Source organism: Hemiscyllium ocellatum, chromosome 11 (genome assembly GCF_020745735.1).
Source record: "Hemiscyllium ocellatum isolate sHemOce1 chromosome 11, sHemOce1.pat.X.cur, whole genome shotgun sequence".
NCBI lineage: Eukaryota > Metazoa > Chordata > Chondrichthyes > Orectolobiformes > Hemiscylliidae > Hemiscyllium > Hemiscyllium ocellatum.
Window position 1 is genome coordinate 39255214 of NC_083411.1, and position 22242 is coordinate 39277455.

The window sequence follows — 22242 nt, forward strand, 5'->3', positions numbered from 1 at the left end:
TATTACAAGGCAGAACTGAACATATTAATCATTGAAACTCCCTTCGTATGTGAATTTTGCAATTTTGGATTGCTGCTTTAATAGTACAAATGGACACTACTTTAGGAAAAGCAATTCAACACAAGATGAAGAATAGATGATAGATAAATGGAGGAGCAAAAGGAAAATTATAGTCAAAGGTAATGACATGATTGAAAGAGGACCATTTAAAGCAAATTAAATTTGTCAGGCCCATTGTTTGTTTCTTGCCCAAAATATATTATGCAGTTAAAAGTGCTCTCATGTTGAGGTTCAGCAAAATCAACAATGTTATCAGGATAATTCTGAAGTGGAAGATTTATCCAAAAATTGAAACAAAGGATACATAAAATAAATCAAATCTGGTCAATATATTAATCCCATCTTGCAGTTTAACTAAAAATATAATTTTCAGCAATGCTAGCATTAAAAAAAACTTTAAGTTTGAGAAGGGATTCTTATTTTGGATAGTAAGCCAGTTTTCCCAGGGAAAGAGCCCACAGAGGACTACAAGATTATCTGATACAATTAGGACTTTGAAAATAGATACAACAGCAACTTAATAAAGATGTTCTCTAGACAAGCAACGCTATTTGTTTCAAGTTTAGACTTTTGGCAACTTTTGGCCTTATTCTCCAGTTACAAACAGCATTTTGTGCCTATTCTACCAGAGTAATTCACAGCTTATTTTTGAACAGCTATAAGTATCCTGAGACAACATATGCAATACAAATTGTGCTATATTGTTATTACTATCCTTAATAGTGAATTTTCAGGTCAAGTCTACACTGCTGTCAAATTGTCTTAGTATACGTCTGGTTCAATGTGGCTATTTTTAATAACTGATTAGCATTTAAACATTTCACTTAACCCCACATCATTTTTTAAAATCTATTTTATAAACAGTTGAAGCTGTCCATCAAAATGCTCCCTTGATAGACACCCTGGTATGAAAATAATAGCTTGGGAAATCAGTCATGCAGCTGAAATTAATTTGCGACTTTCTTTAAACTCCACACATTATTAAAGCTGTTCACTGACAGCTTTAACAGCTTTAACGGCATCATCAGTTCACAGAATCCCTACAGTGTGGATGCAGGCCATTCAGCCCATCACGTCCACACCAACCTCCGAAGACCAACACATCCCTACCCTATCCCTGTAGCCCAGCATTTCATATGGCTAATCCACTTGCCCTACACATTCCTGTCCACTATGGGCAATTTAGCATGACCAATCCACAAAACCTTAAGTGGGGATGTGCACTGATACACACACACACACACACACACACACACACACATCCAGGCTTGGGCTCTTGGCAATTAACATTGTCACTTCCTGCCGATTGTTAACTGCCTATGTTCAGGAACAGAGAAGTTAACCCTCTCAGTTTGCTTACTGGTACTTTCATTGTGAATCCCCCACTATCAACACCCTGGGCATACAAGTCATATACAGTAACAGATTAGCTGATCTAAATTGCACATCAGAGTTTAGGAATTCTGTGCTGAGTAACTCCCCTCCTGTCTCCCAAATGCCTGTCCATGATCTGTAAGGCACAATTCAGGAATGTGATAGAAGTCTCTCCACTTTACTGGATGGGTGCAGGACTAATAACACTCAAGCAACTTGATCCTATTAAGGACAAAGCTGCCCATTTGATTAACATCTCATCCATCACCTTCAACAGTCATTCTGTTCATCTGTACTTACCAAGGTTCCTATAACAATACCTTCCACATTCACAACCTCTACCCTTTAAAAGGACGGGGGCTGCAGACTCCCCTCCAAGCCACACACCATCCTGTCTTGGAGCTATATCACTGTACCATCACTGTTGCTGATTCAAAATCTTGGAACTCCCGTTCTAAAACTCAGTGGATGCCCCAATATCACAAGGTTTACCGCAGTTTGGAAAAGCAGCTTACCATCAGCTTCTCTAGGGCAATATATGCTGGCCACGTCAATGACTAACACCCACCTCATCTCATGAAAGATTTTTTAAAAAGATGCATTTATGCACATTTTACACCCAAGCATAGCTATTTTTTAATAATCTCAAAGCATGCTTAACTGCAACCAAAGAGCAGTAACCCTTCCTCCAAAGGTGTCCTGACACCAGATAAAAAAAACTGTACCTTTCCTCTCTGAGGGTACCCTGACTATGCAAAGACCACACATGCAATCACCTGGCTGACTGCATACTTCCCATTGTCCTGCACAGATCTGCAGATTACCCCACCAACCAGCTCGATTGCAGTAGGAACACTTCATGTGCAGTGGGCAGCACCCAACTCCGATTGGACCAGGTTACATACAGTGCTATCTTCGTGCTCACTTGCATAGTGCCTGCCAGCGTGGTCATTGCTAATTAGTGCAGTCACATGACTGGGCAGCTAGCCATTCTGGCATCAGTACTCGGTCAAATAGGAGGGGTGGACATTTTGCTGTATGCTGCATCAATCTCAGTTGCACCATGAACGAGCAACCTGTGTAGCCATATTGCATGCGTAGCAAGCAAACAGCCATGTTTCAAAGCCTCAGTCGATAAAAGGAAAGATAAAACCACCAGAGTCCATATACTTCAGGCAAGGGGAGAGACCTTTAATGTAAGACAAGCCAGTATGGGAATTGAATCCATGCTGTTGGAATCACTGATTGCAAACCAGCTGTCTAGCCAACAACCACATCACCGCTCCTCTGCCACAGCCACTAAGGGAGCAGTTTTCATTGAAATCCATAGAGGCATCCACCAGTCATCACCTCTCATACCAACCAAAAGAATTGTTCACAGTTAGGCATTTTGGCACAGTGACCTTGGTCAGGGAGTCCACACCTCTGCAATCCAGAGACAATCCAAGGCAATGGTTAGTTCTGTGGCTCCGTAACAGTTAATCTCGGATTAGTGCAGTCAGAAAAATTGCAGGCATCAGTCACAGACCTAGATACCTCTCTGGGGCTGTCCAGTCAGATCGCTCAAAAGGGTGGAACACATTCAGTCTATTAAGTTTGTCCATGAAGACTAAAGAGAAAGGTGGGTGGGGGGTGCAGTGGGGGAAGGGAGTAGGGATGTGCTGTGTGGGAAGGGCATTCAGGAGCCTATTCATTAGGATTGGGGGTTGCAGGCTGAGGGATAACAGTTGTAAGGGGAAGGCTACTACATTTGTAAGAGGGTGTAGACGTAAAACATGGTTGAGAACAGACTAATGAAAGAGGAAGGTTTGGTCATGGTCATGAGCACCCTTGCTTCAAGGCAGTGGATGGAAACAGTGCAAGCCCGCACCTGGCGCGGTCACCTCCAACACCAAGGGCTGGGGGTGAAGATGGGCAGGTGCAGACTCAGGTAGATTGTTTGGGTGGGGACCTGAGGAGGTGTGAAGCCTATAGGTTATTGTAAGCTCTATTAGTAAGGGAATGTAGAGTTTAGAGTCTCAACAACCTGAGGAGCTGGAGTTGTCAAGCCACTGACCGAAGAATGTTCATTGTCATCTTCCATCATACTGGACATCAAAAGCATACAATGGGAAGAAAATGGCTAGGTCACACTGAGTGGGCAAGGTAAGTGTCTTGGCCTGAGGGAAGTGGGTGCAAGCCACATTGCACACTGAACTGACCTATACCTGTACAGGACACTGAACTGTGGGATTTCTCATTCCTATCATACCTAAGGCCCCCTGTGTGCTACACACCTCTCTGTCCTAGACATCACTGACCTCTTCATTTACATGAAACCCTTTGGACACAGAGGTCAGGATAAGAATGTGGATAATTTAGCATGTGGGGCAATCATATCAGCATTCAACAGCGAGCTGTCAACACAAACATTGATCCATGGTATATCCTGTATGGACATGAAGTTGGGCATCGTAGTAAAGGAATAATAGTTAATGAGTTTAGTAAGATACAGTGAAAAAACCCTCCAGGTGACAGGGCAAAAAAGACTCATCTCTGCTCAGACTTGGCCAAACGACAATAATTTTCAGCCTGAGTTTTCAAATTCAGAATTATTAATTGAATTTCAATTCCCCCAATAGGAGGATATGACTCCATGCCCCTGGAACATTAACCTGGGCCACTGGATACTTGTGCAGCGATCATGGGCTGAATTTTACCACAAGCCAACTTTGTGCCAATTGTGGTGAGTTCAATGGAAGGTTTTTCTCAATGACCCCCAGAGAGATATCACTCACTAATGATCCACAGCTTGCCTCCTTAGCTATACACTGTGTCTTGGTGGTACATTGCTCCTGCTATGTTCCCTCTCACCAATGGTGGAAGTACTCACAAGTGCAGGACCTCATGGGATTTCTGGCACTAGCTTTCATTGAAGTGAGCAACTCCTGCTGTCCTGCAGGGGACTTGACAGGTGATTGCTATTTGGCAAGTAGGTGAATCTTTCTTGGCCACAAAACATTGTTTCTGTCTCCCAGTCATCTGAATTCAATAAATATCTGGAATTAGGAGTTCAATGACAACCATGAAACCATTGCCAATTGTCAGGAAAAGACAATCTGGTTCACTAATTCCTTTAGGGAAGGAATCTGCCATCCTTGCCTGATGTGGCCTACTTGTGACTCTAGAGCCACAGCAATGTGGTTGACACTTAATACATTTGTAATTGATGTTGCACAATGTGGTGACGAGAACTCTTGGTCAGGATTAGTACTCCACATAGGTGAATGCACAAGGTTCACATACAGTGTGCCCTGACCGTGGGTGTCTTTCACCTGTACTGTGTAGGTGTCTTTTTAATACTATTGTCCTTTTGAAGAGCCAAACATTGTAAGAAAATGACGTGTCCTTCTCATGGAACAAAACAAATACTCCACTAACTCCAGTATGGTGGCTGCCATTGTCCTCTCCATTGCACAATAGCTACTTGATTAGTGATGGAAGGGATCAGCGGTCACACTTCAGAGTGAGCTTTGGACTTAACCTCCAGTCTAGGGACCCCACCCAGATCAACAGATTACCTTCCTGATGACCCTCTCTGTAAACCCTAACTATTTTGATCATCTACACACACCAACCAACTGGGTAATTTAACTGACCACCTCCCCATTTTATCCCATGGCCCTGGAACCTCAAGTTACCATATCAGACATAGTAGTGCACTGTCCTCCATCCCAGTGAAGCCAGGATGGTACTGACTATCTATGAAAACCCTCCTCCCCCTTATTACACCTTTCCCTCTCATGCTGTACCTTTTTCTTTGAATGTTGTTATTCCCCCTTCAGTTATCCTCTCTACATCCTGACATACTGCATCCAGTGCAGAGGAAATTTCAACTGTTCTACGTAGCCAACAAAGAGACAGGCATAGCTGGGGCCCATACGTGTGCCCATGGCTACCCCTTTGGTCTGGATGAAGGGCTTTTGCCCGAAACGTCGATTTCGCTGCACTTTAGATGCTGCCTGAACTGCTGTGCTCTTCCAGCACCACTAATCCAGATACTGCCTCCAATGCCCACAATTAACAAAAAGACTAAGTTCAGGACTTAATCAGCAGAAGAAGAAGTAATATGCAAAATGCATATACAAGTGTGAGTCCAAAAAGATGAAAGTCGAAAGGATATGTGGATCAGTTTCTGAAATGTTCGTAAAGAGCAAAGAACACACTGCAGTTGTTACTGAATGGCACCAGTCGTATTGATCTCAAGTTAAGCAGTCAATTTTTGGTTCCTGGTTTTGCAGGTTGTAGGAGATGCTGTTGTTTGGATTCCTTTCAAATATGATTGAGTCTGAGCATTCGGAATGAGAGAGAGTCTTCTCTTGTGTTTTGCTTGTAGTGGAGGGATGCTTGAATGGCAATTGACAAAGTTGTAGCCCTTACAGAGCACTAATACACACAGCAGGGTGTCCAGCCAATAACACACATAAAGACTAGTGTTGCAGTCAGCTTTTTACTGTTTTTTATGAACATTACTTGAAAGTAAAACAGACATGTCTGCATGAGGAGTTTTTCTGTTGACAGCTAAGGCCTGTTTGAAGTTTGTCTGACACTTTACAGATGCAACATTTCATTGGCTTCTGAAAGGACTTTACCAGACAGTCACTGAATTTACATCTGCAGGTTTTTTTTTCTTCTGTAGCAATCTTTTTGCTTCAAAAAAGATAAAATCACAGTGGAAATTAAAAGTCTCTAAATGGGTTCTGATCCATCATTGCGAACAGATCTCTGTGCTTTAAAGGAAAAAGTCTCCATAAATCAAGTATTATTTTATCAGATTGGAAAATTAGGTTCCAAGGTTTAGCTTAGAGTGTACATTCACAAATTTAGACCTTAATTCCAAATACTTCCTGCTCGTTCATAGATGGGTTTTCACTGAGCACTGTCCTCTGATATTTCCTTGTGTTGCTTTGCTTCTTGGAATTATTAATGGGCTTCAGCCCATCTGTATAATATTTGTTAAAGCAGACCTTTTGTAAATAGAGGGAGAAAAACAACCAAAGCAATCTTTCCCTCACACAATTACTCTCATGAATGACCAGACAGATGCCTTCATTTGGGTAAAGCAAGCTTAGCCATAGAGGAAGACATGTGTTGCCTCCAGACCTTCCTTGCACATTGCTGAGCTCAAAGGAAGCATTCTTTCACCTATCTAAATGGCACAACATGTGGACAGATCAAATCTAATGGGAATTAAAAAGTGAAAACCTATCTTAGGAATGTGGAAATTTCAGCCCAGATTGACCAAACGAAAGGTTCCTTGATACTTGCTTCTGATGACTCAATGTCCCAAATGAAATGAGCTTGAGTAATAAGAAATCAGTTACCTGTGGACTATAACCATTGCAAAACACTGGCTGTAATTCAGAACCATCTGGCATTCACTTATCTTTTTCATTCCAAGAGCTGGAATGAAACAGGATTCACAGGATAGCTAAAGTGGGAAACAGCTATGCCATTCTAATCAAGTGTGAGCAACTCGTCTGAAGCCAGGATTCAAACATATCTGACGTTTTTTTTTGATCAGACACGAAATATTAGCTTATTAGAAATTACAGGGAGATTCATTGCGCCAAATTTTCATTCATTTGGTGTCAATCCAATTCCTGATCAGGTTTTCTAAAGCTACTAGAAACACTTACCAGCTTTTGTTCAATTTATAATAGAATGACATTTTCATGGCAAATGAGTGTCTGGAGATACACTGGTACATTTAAAAAGCTCTGTACAAGGGTTGATAATAGCATCTTGAATCCATCACCAAACATTTTTTAATGGAAAAGCAGAATACAACAGATGGTGAAATAAAACATGTAAAGGTTGAAATACTCAAAGTTATGGCAACATCTGTGAAGAAAGAAACATAATTAATATTACATGTGACTTCATCTAAAGTGGGAAACGTTAAAAATGTATAAGGTTTTTGAAACCTGGCTGGGTGGGCCAAGAGAAAAAAGCAAGTTCTATTAAAGAGTGAATACAGTAGAGTTTGAAAGACAGACAAGTTGGTCTTACAGGGCTGAAATGGAGATGAAGAAGGGCTTATGCCTAAAACGTCGATTCTCCTGCTCCTCAGATGCTGCCTGGCCTGCTGTGTTTTTCCAACACCACATTTTTCAACTCTGAAATGGAGATGAGGCAAAAATGAAACATAGAAGCAAAAGGTGTGCCTAGAGCATGTCATGCCAAAACATGATCAATACAAAAAATAGACAAACAAGGACTCCAAATGCAGCACTTGCTTAATGATTGATCAATGGTTCAATTGGGCAATTGATCTCCCTCGAACCAAAGCCAAGCTTCCCTGCCAAATATAGCCCAATTATCCTAGGAGGACAAGGAACCCACCCTTTAATGCCAGGTAATTCTATGGCCAGGATTGTGGTGAAGATCAGGGGTTGCCTCTGTGAAGTCCATACCCCCTGTCTGGATATGTATCTCAATTGGAAAATCCAAGTTGTGTATAAAGCAGGGTTCACATCAAGTGACTTTTCAAGATGAGATGAAATTAGTGGATCACAATGTTTAACAAAATGAATTTATAATCTACTTCTAAACACGAGAAGTGATGGACTCACACCAGCTAGCAAAATACTTGCATAGAAAAGCAAACTTAACCAAAATGTCAGTGTATGTCCTAATATACAATAGTACAGCTGACAATGTCAGTGTTGGCAAGGACATCATGGCTATTTTATTTATGAAATAGGTTATCAGTTTTTAAAATATCATGCCCCATACAGGCAGTGCATTTATTGTTGCTATTTTTATTATGAATATCCACTTAAAACACTAGGGCGTGACAGACAAAATAAATTCCTTTAGGCTCCCATCAGAATGAACTATGAGTGTCCTTGAGTTTGGGCTGGCTATAGCAACAAAATAATTAACTTGGCACATAGACTTTCTCAAGGAGCAGCCAAGAGCCTGTTGGCACAAAGGATTCATCTGAGTGAAGGAAAGTATTGCACAGTTGCTTTATGGGAAAAGGGTTATATTCACACTGTATTATCAGGCCTTTTCCCAGAGCTTTGCTTCCATCTGGAGGTAACAGAACAAATTACACACACAGGATATTAAGAACTTTGAATATATTTGCAATTCCAGGATGGCATTGAAGGCTGACTACTTCTAAAGGCATTAGCACCCCCCCCCCCCCACACCTCAAAATAAATTGGATAGTGTCATTGTTAAATGCCATGGATCGCACGGTGGCACAGTGGTTAGCACTGCTGCCTCACAGCGCCAGAGACCCGGGTTCAATTCCCGACTCAGGCGACTGACTGTGTGGAGTTTGCACGTTCTCCCCGTGTCTGCGTGGGTTTCCTCCGGGTGCTCTGGTTTCCTCCCACAGTCCAAAGATATGCGGGTCATGTGAATTGGCCATGCTAAATTGCCCGTAGTGTTAGGTAAGGGGTAAATGTAGGGCTATGGGTGGGTTGTGCTTCGGTGGGTCGGTGTGGACTTGTTGGGCCAAAGGGCCTGCTTCCACACTGTAAGTAATCTAATCATAAGGATGCATTAAGTGTTCATTTAAAATATTAGCAACAATAATTTCAGGACTTGTGACGAATACATTTTGTCTCATTTTCTGCTTTAAATCACTTTTCTCCATTTTATTTGCTTGCACCATGTTTCAGTTTTGTGACTACAGTTTGTACAAAGTCCACAAATAAATTGAGATTTTCAGTGTAAAATGGAAAAAAGAAAAGTGAAAGTTCAAAGAACAGGATAAACCCAGAAAGAGTGGCTTTTAAAATGGTTTTACTTTGAACAGTTACTTTTTCTCTGGCTAAACTGATGCTGCAAGTATTTAAGAGGAGCTAGATTTTGCACTATTGAATTGAGGGCTAAAGAAGCTGATACAAAAGATTTAAGGCCTAAACAAAATATTGATGAATTATTTTAGCAGTAAAATACACTTTAACTTGTAAAAAGGTTAAACATAGCATATCTTGATCATTGTATGTCATTCATATTTTTAATGAAAAATAAATATATTATGCCAAAGTTTAACAGAATGTTATGCACTACAAACTTTTGTAGCTAATGAATGTTGGTTTTTTTATCTGAAAGAATTGAAGTCAAAAGGGTTAGAAATTATGTTTTAGCTGTACAAAGACCTGGTGAGCCAATACATGGGAGTACCTCATAGTTCTGGGCACCAGAACATTAGAAATGATATATTTACTTTGGAGGGAATTCTTCTATGAGATATTTTCCTAGGAAAGGGGTTTTAGTTTATTCTTTCACACAGTATCTGTGTCACTGTCTAGGCCATTAATTATTGTGCAGCATGGTGGCTCAATGGTTAGCACTGCTGCCTCACTGTGCAAGGGACCTGGCTTTGATTCCAGCCTCAGGCGACTGTCCGTCTGTGTGTAGTTTGTACATTCTCCCCATGTCTGTGTGGGTTTCCTCCCACAGTCCAAAGATGTGTAGGTTAGGTGAATTAGCCATGCTAACTTGCCCATAGTATTCGGGGATGTATAGGCTAGATGCTTAGTCAGGGATAAATGTAGAGCAATAGGGTAGGGGAATGGGTCTGGGTGGGAATGGGTCTGTGTGGGATACCCTTTGGAGCATCAGTGTGGACTTGTTGGGCCAAATGGCCTGTTTCCAGAGTGTATGGATTGTATGATTCTTATTTCTCATCCTAATTGTCCCTTGAATATAGTGGTAAGCCACCTTATTGAAACTCTGCAATCTGGTATACCGACAGTGCTATTAGGAAGGGAAAGCAAGGATTTTGACCCAACAACAGTAAAAAGACGGTGATTATTGTTCCACGTCAGGGCAGTGTTTAGCTTGGAGGAAAACTTTTGGGTGGTGGTGATCTTCCTCAACCTTTTAGGTATTGGAGGTCACAGGTTTGAAGAGTAAAGAAGTCTTGGTGAATGGTTGCAGAGCATCTTAAAACTAGTACACCTTGAATTCCAAGGAAAGATGGTTAGATTCTCTCTTGTTGGAAATAGTCCTTGTTTAGCACAAATATTAATTGCCACATGGGTGCCTAAACCTAAATGTTGCCCAGGTCTGGCTGCATATGGGAATGAACTGCTTTGGTGTCTAAGGAATTGAGCTGAGAATTGACCTCCAACAACCCAACCATCTTGCTTCATGCTTGGTAGGACTCTACACAGTGCAGTTTTCTCTGATTCCCATTGGCTTTAGTTTTGCTAGGTCTGCAGCCACCTCATACTTAAAGGTTTGGCTGATGTCAATGGCAGTGTGTCAGTTCATCTCCTTTTGAGTTCAGCTTTGAGTTTGTTGAAGACACTAATTAGGTCAAGAGCAGCTTATTTGGTAAGTGCTGCTTGGCTATTCTGTCAATGGTCTTTTCCATTGCTTTACTGATATTCAAAAGTAGGCTGATAGAATTGTAATTGTGTTTATTTGTCCTTTTCTTTACATACAGGATTTGCATGAGCAATTTTCTACATTGCCAGGTAGATGCCAGCATTAAGGCTGTACTGGGACAGATTGACCTGTGTTCCAAAACTAATTGTGCCCTGATTTGTCAATACTGTTGCTGGAATGCTGTCACGACCAATGGACATCGGATACAGCCATGTCTTTAGCTATTTCTAGAGTGAATCAAAGACTGACATCTGTGATGCTGGTGACTTCCAGAGGAGACCAAGATGGATCATCAGTTGACACTTCTGACTGAAATTGTTGCAAATGGATCCCCCATTGTGAAACATCTCCCTCCTATTAGTTGTTTAATTGCTTACCACCATTCATAAGTGGATGGCACAGGACTCGAGAATTAGATCTGCTGTGAGACTGCTTAGCTTTATCGGGACTCAATATTGAGTTCAATTATTTTAGGGACTGAATATCTTCTTCCAAGCCTTCTTATTTATGCTACACCCCTGGCCTTATCATCACACGGCTGTTTCAGCACAGCCAATCCATTTTCAAATACTTATGGTCCCCATTATCAGTTTTTCTCTTTTTTTTTCCTCCTAGCATGTCATCATCCATCTGTTTGTTGGCCTAACTGTCCTTCTCTTCCTCTGGCTCTATCCAGGCAGTCCTTTACTACCCCCTGTCTGCAGCATATATGTGATCGTTTTCTAGCTGTGACTAGTTCTGAATAAGGGTAACTGGACCTGAAATATTGACTCTGCTTTCTCTCTACAGATGCTCCCAGACCTTTTGAGTTTCTCCAGTAACTTCTGTTTTTGTTAAACAAACTAGTTTTGTATTCCCTTAAGCTTAGAGATGAAAAGGCAATTTCATCAAAGTTTTCTCAATATTGAGGGGAAGGGATAAATTAGAGGAAATTCTGCTAATTGGACTATATAAAAGTTCCTCAAGGGGTATTTGCATACTCTTGATGCTAGACACATCCAAGAAAAATGTGAAGGGCAGAACAACGTATTATATTCATGTTCCTGACCAAAATATTTGACTCAGTAAATCATTATGCTTTTGGATTGTGTTTCAAAGATTTGTAACTCTTTAACCTCATCCCGCTCTGTATCAAAAGATACAGTGTTGCTGCTCAGTCAATCTGTTCTGCAAGCCATTCTGAAAACTTTTTTATTCTGTATACAAGAGAATTGATTTGACCTTGAATGTTGCCAAAACAGAACCCACCTATTAAATCACACTTAATCATTGATATATTCCACTTCCTGTATAGATTGAAGGAGTGACCCTGAAATATGTTGAACATTTGCCACACCTTGGCAATTATCTCTCTCAAAAGGCCAACATGATGAGGACATTGGACAGTAGATCAACTGTACAAACTCATCCTTCTACTATGGCAGTGTTTTTGTCGGCAAAGATCTCTGTAAATCAACAAAAACCCGAGTATACAGAGCAGTTGTCACCACCAAACTCCTGCATCACAGTGAGACCTGAACACTACATCAGCGACACAAACAGCACCAGAGAAATTCCACTAATAGTGCCTCTCTTACATCCTCCAGACATATTCAGAGAATCATGAAACAAACACAAGTATACCTTTTGAAGCCTGATCCACGGGCATTCAAAAACCACTCCTGTAAAATCAATGACAATGTTTGAGGGAGCAAAAAGCATCATCCCTGGTATGTCTTACGTTCTCAACCCTTAAATGGCCAGTATTCCAAGGAGGACAAAGCAAGCACTTCAGCAATACTCTGAAGCTCTTCTAGAAGTAAAATTATTAATAACTGGGAGAAGCTTGCTACCAATCATTCAAAAAGATTAAAACATCGCCATCTAAATCACAACACCTAGGATCTGAAAGTTAAGAACTGGCCAGTTCAGTCACATGAAGACAGAGGGCAGTCTTGAGTAAATGTCACCTTAGGGACAGATGGTGTTGTCAGTGATAGGACAACAGTTCAATAGTCAAAAAAATTAGAGCCAGATCCCTCAGAAATGAAATTAGAAAGCACTTTTTCATGAAAAAGGTTCTCAAAGTTTGGAACTCCCTTCTAAATAGCAGTTGATGGTGAATAAATTAATCATTTAAAATTTGAGATTGATAGATTTGGGTCAATCGTAGCTATTAAGGAATATGGGACAAAGGCTAGCTACGTCATAGGCCAGCCATGATTTCATAGAATGGTGAAACAGTTTTGAGGGACTGAATGGCCTGTCCCTATGTAACAATGCAATGCATCAATTTTGTTAACATAACTATAGTAAGGCTCTCCAACCTGCATCTTTGCATGTTTGCAATTTTTGTATCCAATTTCCTAGTAAGACAATTTGTTTTCTAATTCAACATATGAATAAGAAAGTTCTGAATTTTTCATTGATAAACCAGTAAAAACTGATTTTAAATGTCACACTTTATAATATTGGTTTTTACTTGCAAAATGCAATGTGTTAAGACTTGTAAACCCATGGATGTAAAGTTACAAGTTCAACATTCACAAGAAGTCACTAAATATTTTTCTCTTCTTGTTTGAGCAGGACCTTCACAATGACCCTGTTACAGATCCTGGCCATTATTTTCTATTTTGCCAAGCAATCCTCGTTCTCTGCCATAGACTCCAATATGACCTGGCATAGACCTGTGATCCCAGTGTTCCTTCCCCAAGAAATACTGAAGTTGGACAAACCTCGATTCTCTGCAAAGGCTATACCAGATCTGACCACTCACTGCAATGAGGAGTGCCTGTGGAAAGAGGTTCACCCTACCTTAAAGGATTTAAAAGAAAATCTGTCTTATGAAACAGTTTACACCAACGGCACTCGAACACTCACTATGGTAGAGTTTGCTGGCTTTGATCCAAGTACCTTTCTCTTGAAACAGTACACACCTAGGAGATTACGGCGTAAGAGGCAGATTTTTGGAGTGGATGGAAGATTTGATATTTCTGGAAAGCAATTCTTGCTTCATTTCCCCTTTTCTACAACGGTGAAAATCTCCACAGGGTGCACAGGAGTCCTGGTGTCAGATAGACATGTGTTAACAGCAGCACATTGCATCCATGATGGGAAAGATTATGTCAAGGGGGCGAAAAAATTAAAGGTTGGGTTTTTGCAAGAGAATCCCAAAACCCAAAAGTTGGCAAAAAGTTCCAAACTTCCACCAAAATTATTGACTAGGTGGTCACGTGTCAAACGCACACAGGTACCAAAGGGTTGGATACGATCTCAGAATGACCTCAGCATGGACTATGACTATGCTTTACTGGAATTGAAGAGGCCTCATGACAGGCCACACATGGAGATCACAGTTATGCCAACTACAGACCAAGTAGCAGGCAACAGAATCCATTTTTCAGGATTTGACAGTGACCGACCTGGACAGCTGGTGTATCGATTTTGCCGAATAATCAATGAGACACCTCATCTCATCTACCAGCACTGTGATGCTCAGCCAGGCTCCAGTGGCTCTGGAGTGTATGCTAAACTGTGGTTGCCAGAGAAACAGCATTGGGAAAGAAAGATTGTCGGTATATTTTCGGGACATCAGTGGGTGGACCTCAATGGGGTGCAGCAAGATTACAATGTGGCAGTTCGCATTACACCACTGAAATATGCACAGATCTGTTACTGGATCAAAGGCGATTATAATGATTGTCAGCTCCATTAAAGCCTAGAGACAGCAGCACAAAGAACCACAAGAATGACCCAGCCCATTTAAGGCATTCAGTACCAATTTTTAATTCCAGCACTCTGATTCAAAAATATTGAGGCCCTGCACAAGAGGACAGACAGCTGGAGCTTTTCTAGACAAAACTCCATTTTCCTTGTGATCAAGGTCACTGACCGAGAATTTGAAGATGTTTGAACATATCAAGACTTGGTACATCAATGATCAGGTTGCCACCTTTGCAAAGTTTAAAGCTAATCAGGATGCAACATTGAGGCAAAGGGTTGACTTCTCTCATTTTCTTAATAGATAAAACTATTCATTCATTCAACATTGACATTAAAAATTCATTCATTCAATATTGACATTAAAAATGAGCGCGAACTAAATGGGTTCAATTTCTGGAGTCATCAACCAAAACAAAAATTATCTGATCAAAAAACAATTAGTGGCCACCCTATTCATGAAAACCGTCTCAGTAATTCTGTAACAAACAGTTTTGTTCTAAAGAACAGATTTCTCTCTAGTTGCAGTTTTTTGTAAAATTAATTTCAATAAGGATTGAAAAGGAAATTTGGAAAGGAAACAGAAAATAAACATATTTAAAGCAACATTACATTTAAAATCCCTACCATCATGTGACAATGCTATCAAGTCCTTTTTTTAGAACCAATTACTAACCATCAATGATTTTTCCTTTTTCCATTTTGCTTGAATAAAGCTTTTAGCTTCGAGATATTGCCCTGTGACAGAATAACTAGAACTAGGGCAAGTTTATTTCACTGTACCAATTTGGAAATTGCCACCATTCAACATTGTGGAACCTTCTGAAATCTTAATAGTCATTTGAAAAATACCTTTCTTGAAGGTATTTAAGGAAAGATTAGAGATACCCAACTAGAAGCAAACTACCATTGATGCTGGAAATCTAAAACAGACACAATACTGAAGAAACTCAACAGATCTCACAGTTTCTAATCTGAATGAATTCTAAAGAAGAACTTGGGGTGGCATGGTGGCTCAGTGGTTAGCACTGCTGCCTCATGGTGCCAGGGACCCAGGTTTGATTCCAGTCTCAGGCAACTGCCTGTGTGGAGTTTGCACATTCTCCCCATGTCTGCATGGGTTTCCTCCGGATGCTCTGGTTTCCTCCCACAGTCCAATGATGTGCAGGTTAGTGAATTGGATTTGCTAGATTGCCCATAGTGTTCAGGGATGCGTAGGTTAGGTGCACTGGTCAGGGTTAAATATAGGGTAGAGGAATGCATCTGGCTGAGTTACTCTTCAGACGGTCGGTGTGGTCTTGTTGAGCTGAAGGGCCTGTTCCCACACTGGAGGGATTCTGTTTAAAAAAAGTCAAATGGACTCAATGTTAATTCTGTTACTCTCTCCATAGATGCTCCCAGACCTGCTGAGTTTCTGCAGCATTCTGTGTGCTTGTCAGATAACCTAAAACCCACCATATTTCCTGGGTTGAGTCCTCAGCAGTTAGATAGCCTGCACATCAATCTGAGATGCAGCTTAATTGGTACAGCTCACCAATTGTTCATTTGAGCAACCTCAAAAGAAAATGATTGAAGGGAGCAAGGGTACATTTCTTTTGTGAAAACAAAAGCTAGTATTAAAAATAGAAACAAAGAGAAGGTAGTACCAATCCTCTTTATTAGTCAAACCATGTCTCGTCATTCTTGTTTATCTCCCATCTCTGTGACAGCCTATTTAGTGATGATCATACCCTGTAGTGGGCAGGACTGACCAAATGCTCAAATGCTATGTACAGTGTAGTCTATCACCCTAATACTGCCAAAGGGTCATTTTTATGATCATTAATTTGGTATTGAGAAAAAGTCTTTAATGCAACAGGTAAATTTCTCAACAAATTTGTTTTTGTTGTGCTTAAAAAATTTAAACAAAATTCCATTTATAAGATATTGTCCATTCTGCTCTCATATTGGGGTGGGAACAGCGATCTTATCACAAAACATTTGGGCCTTTGGCACGCAGGATACTTTTCACTGATTGAAGCTAATCAAAATTCCACCCCGATCCAAACTGTTCAGCATAGTATCCTATTTTGAAAGCTAGTTACAAGTCTGTCTTGTTACTTGATTTACATTGCAAATATAAAACTGGTTAACATGTTCAAAGAAATTTAGAAGTGGAACTGCATTAAATAACACTCAAGAAAAAGATGCAGATTTATTTTTGAAATAAATACTCCAAATTTGTGCTTGGAATATACTGTGGTACATAGTGGTGCCTACTGAGTTGAATGTTATTGTGTAATTATGGTATGACTTCAGATTCCTCTTTGTGACTTAGTGTCTCCTAGTTTGTTACTGCTATCAGGAAATTGAAAAGACAAAAATGCTGCAAAGGTATTGCAAATTGCATGATAAAAGTTAAGTTAAAATCGGACTGCCTCAGAGCCATAAATTGGCTTTCCTTCATTTTTTGTTATAAATGTCATTTTCTTAGAATTCTTTTAAAAATAAATAAATGTCTTGAGAAAAACGTACCACTGGAATGCAAAGCTGACAAATTATGAATCTTTTTTGAAAGCTGTAAAGATGGTGACTGAGAGCAGCTTTAGCCAAATAAGGGGTCAGCAGGTGAAAAAGTATATACAATATACTTTTTGAAAGACACAGAACACGAGAAAATCAGCAAGGCATTCTGTTGATTTGCTTGGGCAGGCTATTTAGGGGAAAAGAGTGCAATTATTAATTTCCATTATTTTTCACTCCTTTACAATTTGACAAATATTTATCATTCTGTGAGTACAGAAATTCATCCCAGCACCTACTTCGCATCCCAGAGAAGTTTTGATTTCATACCATTAATATTCATTGGAATTAGTGATAATGAACCATCACAATGACTTGAAGTAGAAACATTGAAATTCAGATGCTGATCAGTTTTTCTGGTCGAAGGTTTACTGAAGACTGCAGTACACGACAAAAGGTCATCAGAGTCAGTCTCTGATAAGTCTGTGGCTTCTTCCAATGCTGATTTCGAGCCTCATGTGGGGAATTTACATCATGCAATATTGAAGCCAAAATCTCATTCCACCCTTCCATACTCTCGATCAAGTGAGAAGTACAGGCCAGAGCAAAGCAGAAGAGAATAACATGAGAAGTATCAAGGTTCAGATGCCATTTAAACAAATACTTAATTCTGCCTGTATAAAGATGGGTAATGAGAAACTTTAAAAAGATTATGAAATGGGAAATTTGAAGAAGAGGATAATATTACACCAATGAACACATTTCATTTTTGCCTGGTATCATATCCCCACCATATGCACCATTTCCATTCTGTCTCCAGCAATGCTCATCTTTCATAGCTTCTTCACCTTGAACTGATTCAATTTAGATTTGTTTCCTATTAGCCAATTCCACATCACTGATTCACTTCGGATAAAAATGAGCAATGATGGTCATGTCTACTCTGATTTTTTTTCAATTAACACCTTTTTCAGAATTGCCAAGTCATGTTTAGTTTTAAATTTCCATCAGCTTTTTAATTCCTTTATGTCCATATTCTTTCCAATTTGTGTGGTATCCTCCGAGCTATCTGCATTCATCTCATTTTGGCCTCATCTTGAATTCAAATCACTTGATAGCTGTGCCTTCTTGCCAAGCTTCTAAGCTCTGTAATGTCTTCTCAATTTCTCCAACTCACTTCTCTCCTTTAAGGATATGCATTAAAATCTACCTCTTTGATCTAACATCATATTAGATCATGGTCCTGTGAAACATCTTGGGATAGGTTACTAAATAATAAAAGTTCACTCTAAAATAAGCATTTTAAATAAGATTTTTTGCAATTATTGAACAATGGGGAGATTAATACAGCACAATATTAAAAAGGTAGGCATTGCCTTGAAATAGTTTTCTTAAAAATGGTCTTTTTAGTAAAAGTGAAGAATAAAATCAGCTATAAGAGTCTCCCCAGTGGCACGCCATCCAGTAAATTATTGGCCAAAAATAGATTAGGACAGTGTCAATTTCAGTCAGGGCACATGTGCTAAAAAGCAGCATTCACAGCCTGGATTAGCTAAGGTACACAGATTTTAACAAAAATTGGATCTTCCAATGAAAATAGAAACACAGATGTTTGCAACACTTTGAAGATTTTAAAGAAACTCTTTTATTCTCGTGTCATATGATCCATTGAAACAACTCAAGGGTGACTTGCAGACAACTCCAAGGAATGAGATTTCCAGTCATAGTCTAACCACAGACCCACAGCATGATCTCAACCAAAACAAAAATACAAAAGCAATATGTCAAGGATTAGCAGCATCAAAGCCAATGTAAACCTTTGGGTTGACCACATTCATAGAGTCATAGTGATGTACAGCATGGAAACAGACCCTTCAGTCCAACATATCTATGCCAACCAGATATCCTAAATTAATCTAGTCCCATTTGCCACCACTTGACCCATATTCCTCTAAATCCTTCCTATTCATACATCCATCCAGATGCCTTTTAAATGTTATAATTGTACCAGCCTCCACCACTTCCTCTGGCAGCTCATTCCATATACACCTGTGTGTGAATAAGTTGCTCCATAGGTCCCTTTTAAACCTTTCTCCTCTCACTCTAAACCTGTGCCATCTGATTCTGGGGAAATGAGGGAAAATTAGGGAAAAGACTTTGTCTATTTATCCTATTCGTGCTCTTTGTGGATTTTATAAACCCCTACAAGGTCACCCCTCCACCTCCAATGCTCCAGGGAAAATAGTCCCAGCCTATTTGCAAATGTTGTTGCTTTCACTTGAATGATTTATAGTTGAGTGCTTTTAATACTGAAATATAGAACATAGAACATAGAACAATACAGCACAGAACAGGCCCTTCGGCCCACGATGTTGTGCCGAACATCTATCCTAGATTAAACACCCATCCATGTACCTATCCAATTGCCTCTTAAAGGTCGTCAATGATTCTAACTCTACCACTCCCACGGGCAGCGCATTCCATGCCCCCACCACTCTCTGGGTAAAGAACCCACCCCTGACATCTCCCCTATACCTTCCACCCTTCACCTTAAATTTATGTCCCCTTGTAATACTCTGTTGTACCCGGGGAAAAAGTTTCTGACTGTCTACTCTATCTATTCCTCTGATCATCTTATAAACCTCTATCAAGTCACCCCTCATCCTTCGCCGTTCCAACGAGAAAAGGCCGAGAACTCTCAACCTGTCCTCGTACGACCTATTCTCCATTCCAGGCAACATCCTGGTAAATCTTCTCTGCACCCTCTCCAAAGCTTCCACATCTTTCCTAAAGTGAGGTGACCAGAACTGCACACAGTACTCCAAATGTGGCCTAACCAAAGTCCTGTACAGCTGCAACATCACTTCACGACTCTTGAATTCAATCCCTCTGCTAATGAACGCTAATACACCATAGGCCTTCTTACAAGCTCTATCCACCTGAGTGGCAACTTTCAAAGATCTATGTACATAGACCCCAAGATCCCTCTGTTCCTCCACCTGACTAAGAACCCTACCGTTAACCCTGTATTCCGCATTCTTATTTGTTCTTCCAAAATGGACAACCTCACACTTGGCAGGGTTGAACTCCATCTGCCACTCCTCAGCCCAGCTCTGCATCATATCTAAGTCCCTTTGCAGCCGACAACAGCCCTCCTCACTGTCCACAACTCCACCAATCTTCGTATCATCTGCAAATTTACTGACCCACCCTTCGACTCCCTCATCCAAGTCATTAATAAAAATTACAAACAGCAGAGGACCCAGAACTGATCCCTGCGGAACTCCACTTGTAACTGGGCTCCAGGCTGAATATTTCCCATCTACCACCACTCTCTGACTTCGACCGGTTAGCCAGTTTTCAATCCAATTGGCCAAGTTTCCCTCTATCCCATGCCTCCTGACTTTCCGCATAAGCCTATCATGGGGCTTTGAAATAGTTGTGAACAGAGTGCAAATGTTTGCAAGATATGCTTTTTGAGGCCCCTTTTGCCTTGTCTAATTGTTTTATATCGTCATAGAGGTATAGAGATGTACAGCTCGGAAACAGACCCTTTGATCCAACTCATCCATACAAACCAGATATCTTAAATTAATCTAGTCCCATTTGCCAGCACTTGGCCCATATCCCTCTAAACCCTTCCTATTCATATACCCATCCAGATGCCTTTTAAATGTTGCAATTGTACCAGTCTCCACCACTTCCCCTAGCAACTCATTACATACATGCACCACCCTTTGCATGCAAAAGTTTCCCCTGAGGTCCTTTGTAAATGTTTCTCTTCTCACCCTAAACCTATGCCCTCTAGTTCTGGACTCCTCAATTCCAGGGTAAAGACTTTGTCTATTCACCCTATCAATGCCCCTCATGATTTTATAAATCTCTATAAGATCACCCCTCAGCCTCTGCTGCTCCAAGGTTAGCTTAAACCCTCCAACTCTGGCAACATCCTTGTAAATCTTATCTGAACCCTTTCAAGTTCCTCAACTTCCTTCCTCTAACAGGGAGACCAAAATTGCATACAACATACCAAAAATGGCCTAACCAATGACCTGTACAGCTGCAATATGACCTCCCATCTTCTGTACTCAATACACTGACCAATAAAGATAAGCATACCAAACACCTTCATTATCTTATTTATCTGTGACTCCACTTTCATGAAACTATTAACCTGCACTCCAAGGCCTCTTTGTTCAGGAACACCCCTGAGGACCTTACCATTAAGTGTATAAGTGTTGCCCTGATTTGCCTTTCCAAAATGTAGCACCTCACATTTATTGAAATTAAACTCCTGCCACTCCTCTGCGTATAGGCCCATCTGATCAAGATCCTGTTGTACTTGGAGGTAACCTTCTTCACTGTCCACCACACCTCCAATTTGGGTGTCATCTGAAAATTTACTAATTGTACTTTCTATGTTCACATCCAAATCATTTATATAGATGACAAAAAGCAGTGGACCCAGCACTGATTCGTGTAACACATCATTGATCACATGTCTAGTCTGAAAAGCAACCCACCACCACCACCCTTATTTACATATCATAAATTGAAAAGTTTAATTCCCTGATTTTTTGCATCTATTTCTATATCCTTTTACAAGGTGCATTACAGGCAAGACCCACATTTGGTGCCAATCCTACAGCTCCATGTGGTGAACCACCTTTTTGAACCACTATAGTCCATTTTGTGTAGGTATGCTGACAGACATGTTGAGAAAATTTGGTGGCACAGTGGTTAGCATAGGTACCTCTCAGTGCCAGGGACCTGGGTTCAATTCCCACCTCAGGCAATGGTCTTTGTGGAGTTTGCACATTCTCCCTGTGATGGTGAGTTTCCTCCGGGTGCTCTGGTTTTCTCCCACAGTCCAAAAATGTGCAGGTTAGGTGAATTGGTCATGCTAATTCGCCCATTGTGTTAGGTGAAGGGATAAATGTAGAAGGATCGGTGTGGGCTTGTTGGGCCAAAGGGCCTGTTTCCACACTAAGTAATCTAAAATAAAAACCTTTAAAAATTCCAGGATTTTGATCTAGCAGGGAAGAAGCAGTGGTAGAGTTCAGAGGATTGGAACATACTGTCAAAGGAGCCTATTACCAGACACTACTGGTGATGTGGAGAGAGTGAATGACAAGTTTTTTTTTATTCATTCATTCATGGAATGAGAGTATATGTGCCTGGGCCTGAATATATAACCCAAGTTACCCTGAA

General features: G+C 40.5%; 1 protein-coding gene across 2 annotated transcripts in view; it reads left to right on the forward strand.

Annotated features, from left to right (window-relative positions):
• Positions 1-16947, forward strand: part of LOC132820179 (serine protease 23-like) — a 32735-nt gene extending 15788 nt beyond the window's left edge. The window contains exons 1-2 of one of the 2 annotated variants that reach the window (XM_060832147.1): positions 4063-4159; positions 13396-16947. In XM_060832147.1, the coding sequence (XP_060688130.1) occupies positions 13406-14524 (1119 nt within the window). In that variant the 5' untranslated portion in view covers positions 4063-4159; positions 13396-13405 and the 3' untranslated portion in view covers positions 14525-16947. Of the gene's footprint in view, positions 1-4062; positions 4160-13395 lie in introns of those variants that run through there. The other variant, XM_060832146.1, reaches the window with a different exon arrangement.
• The last annotated feature ends 5295 nt before the right edge of the window (positions 16948-22242 follow it).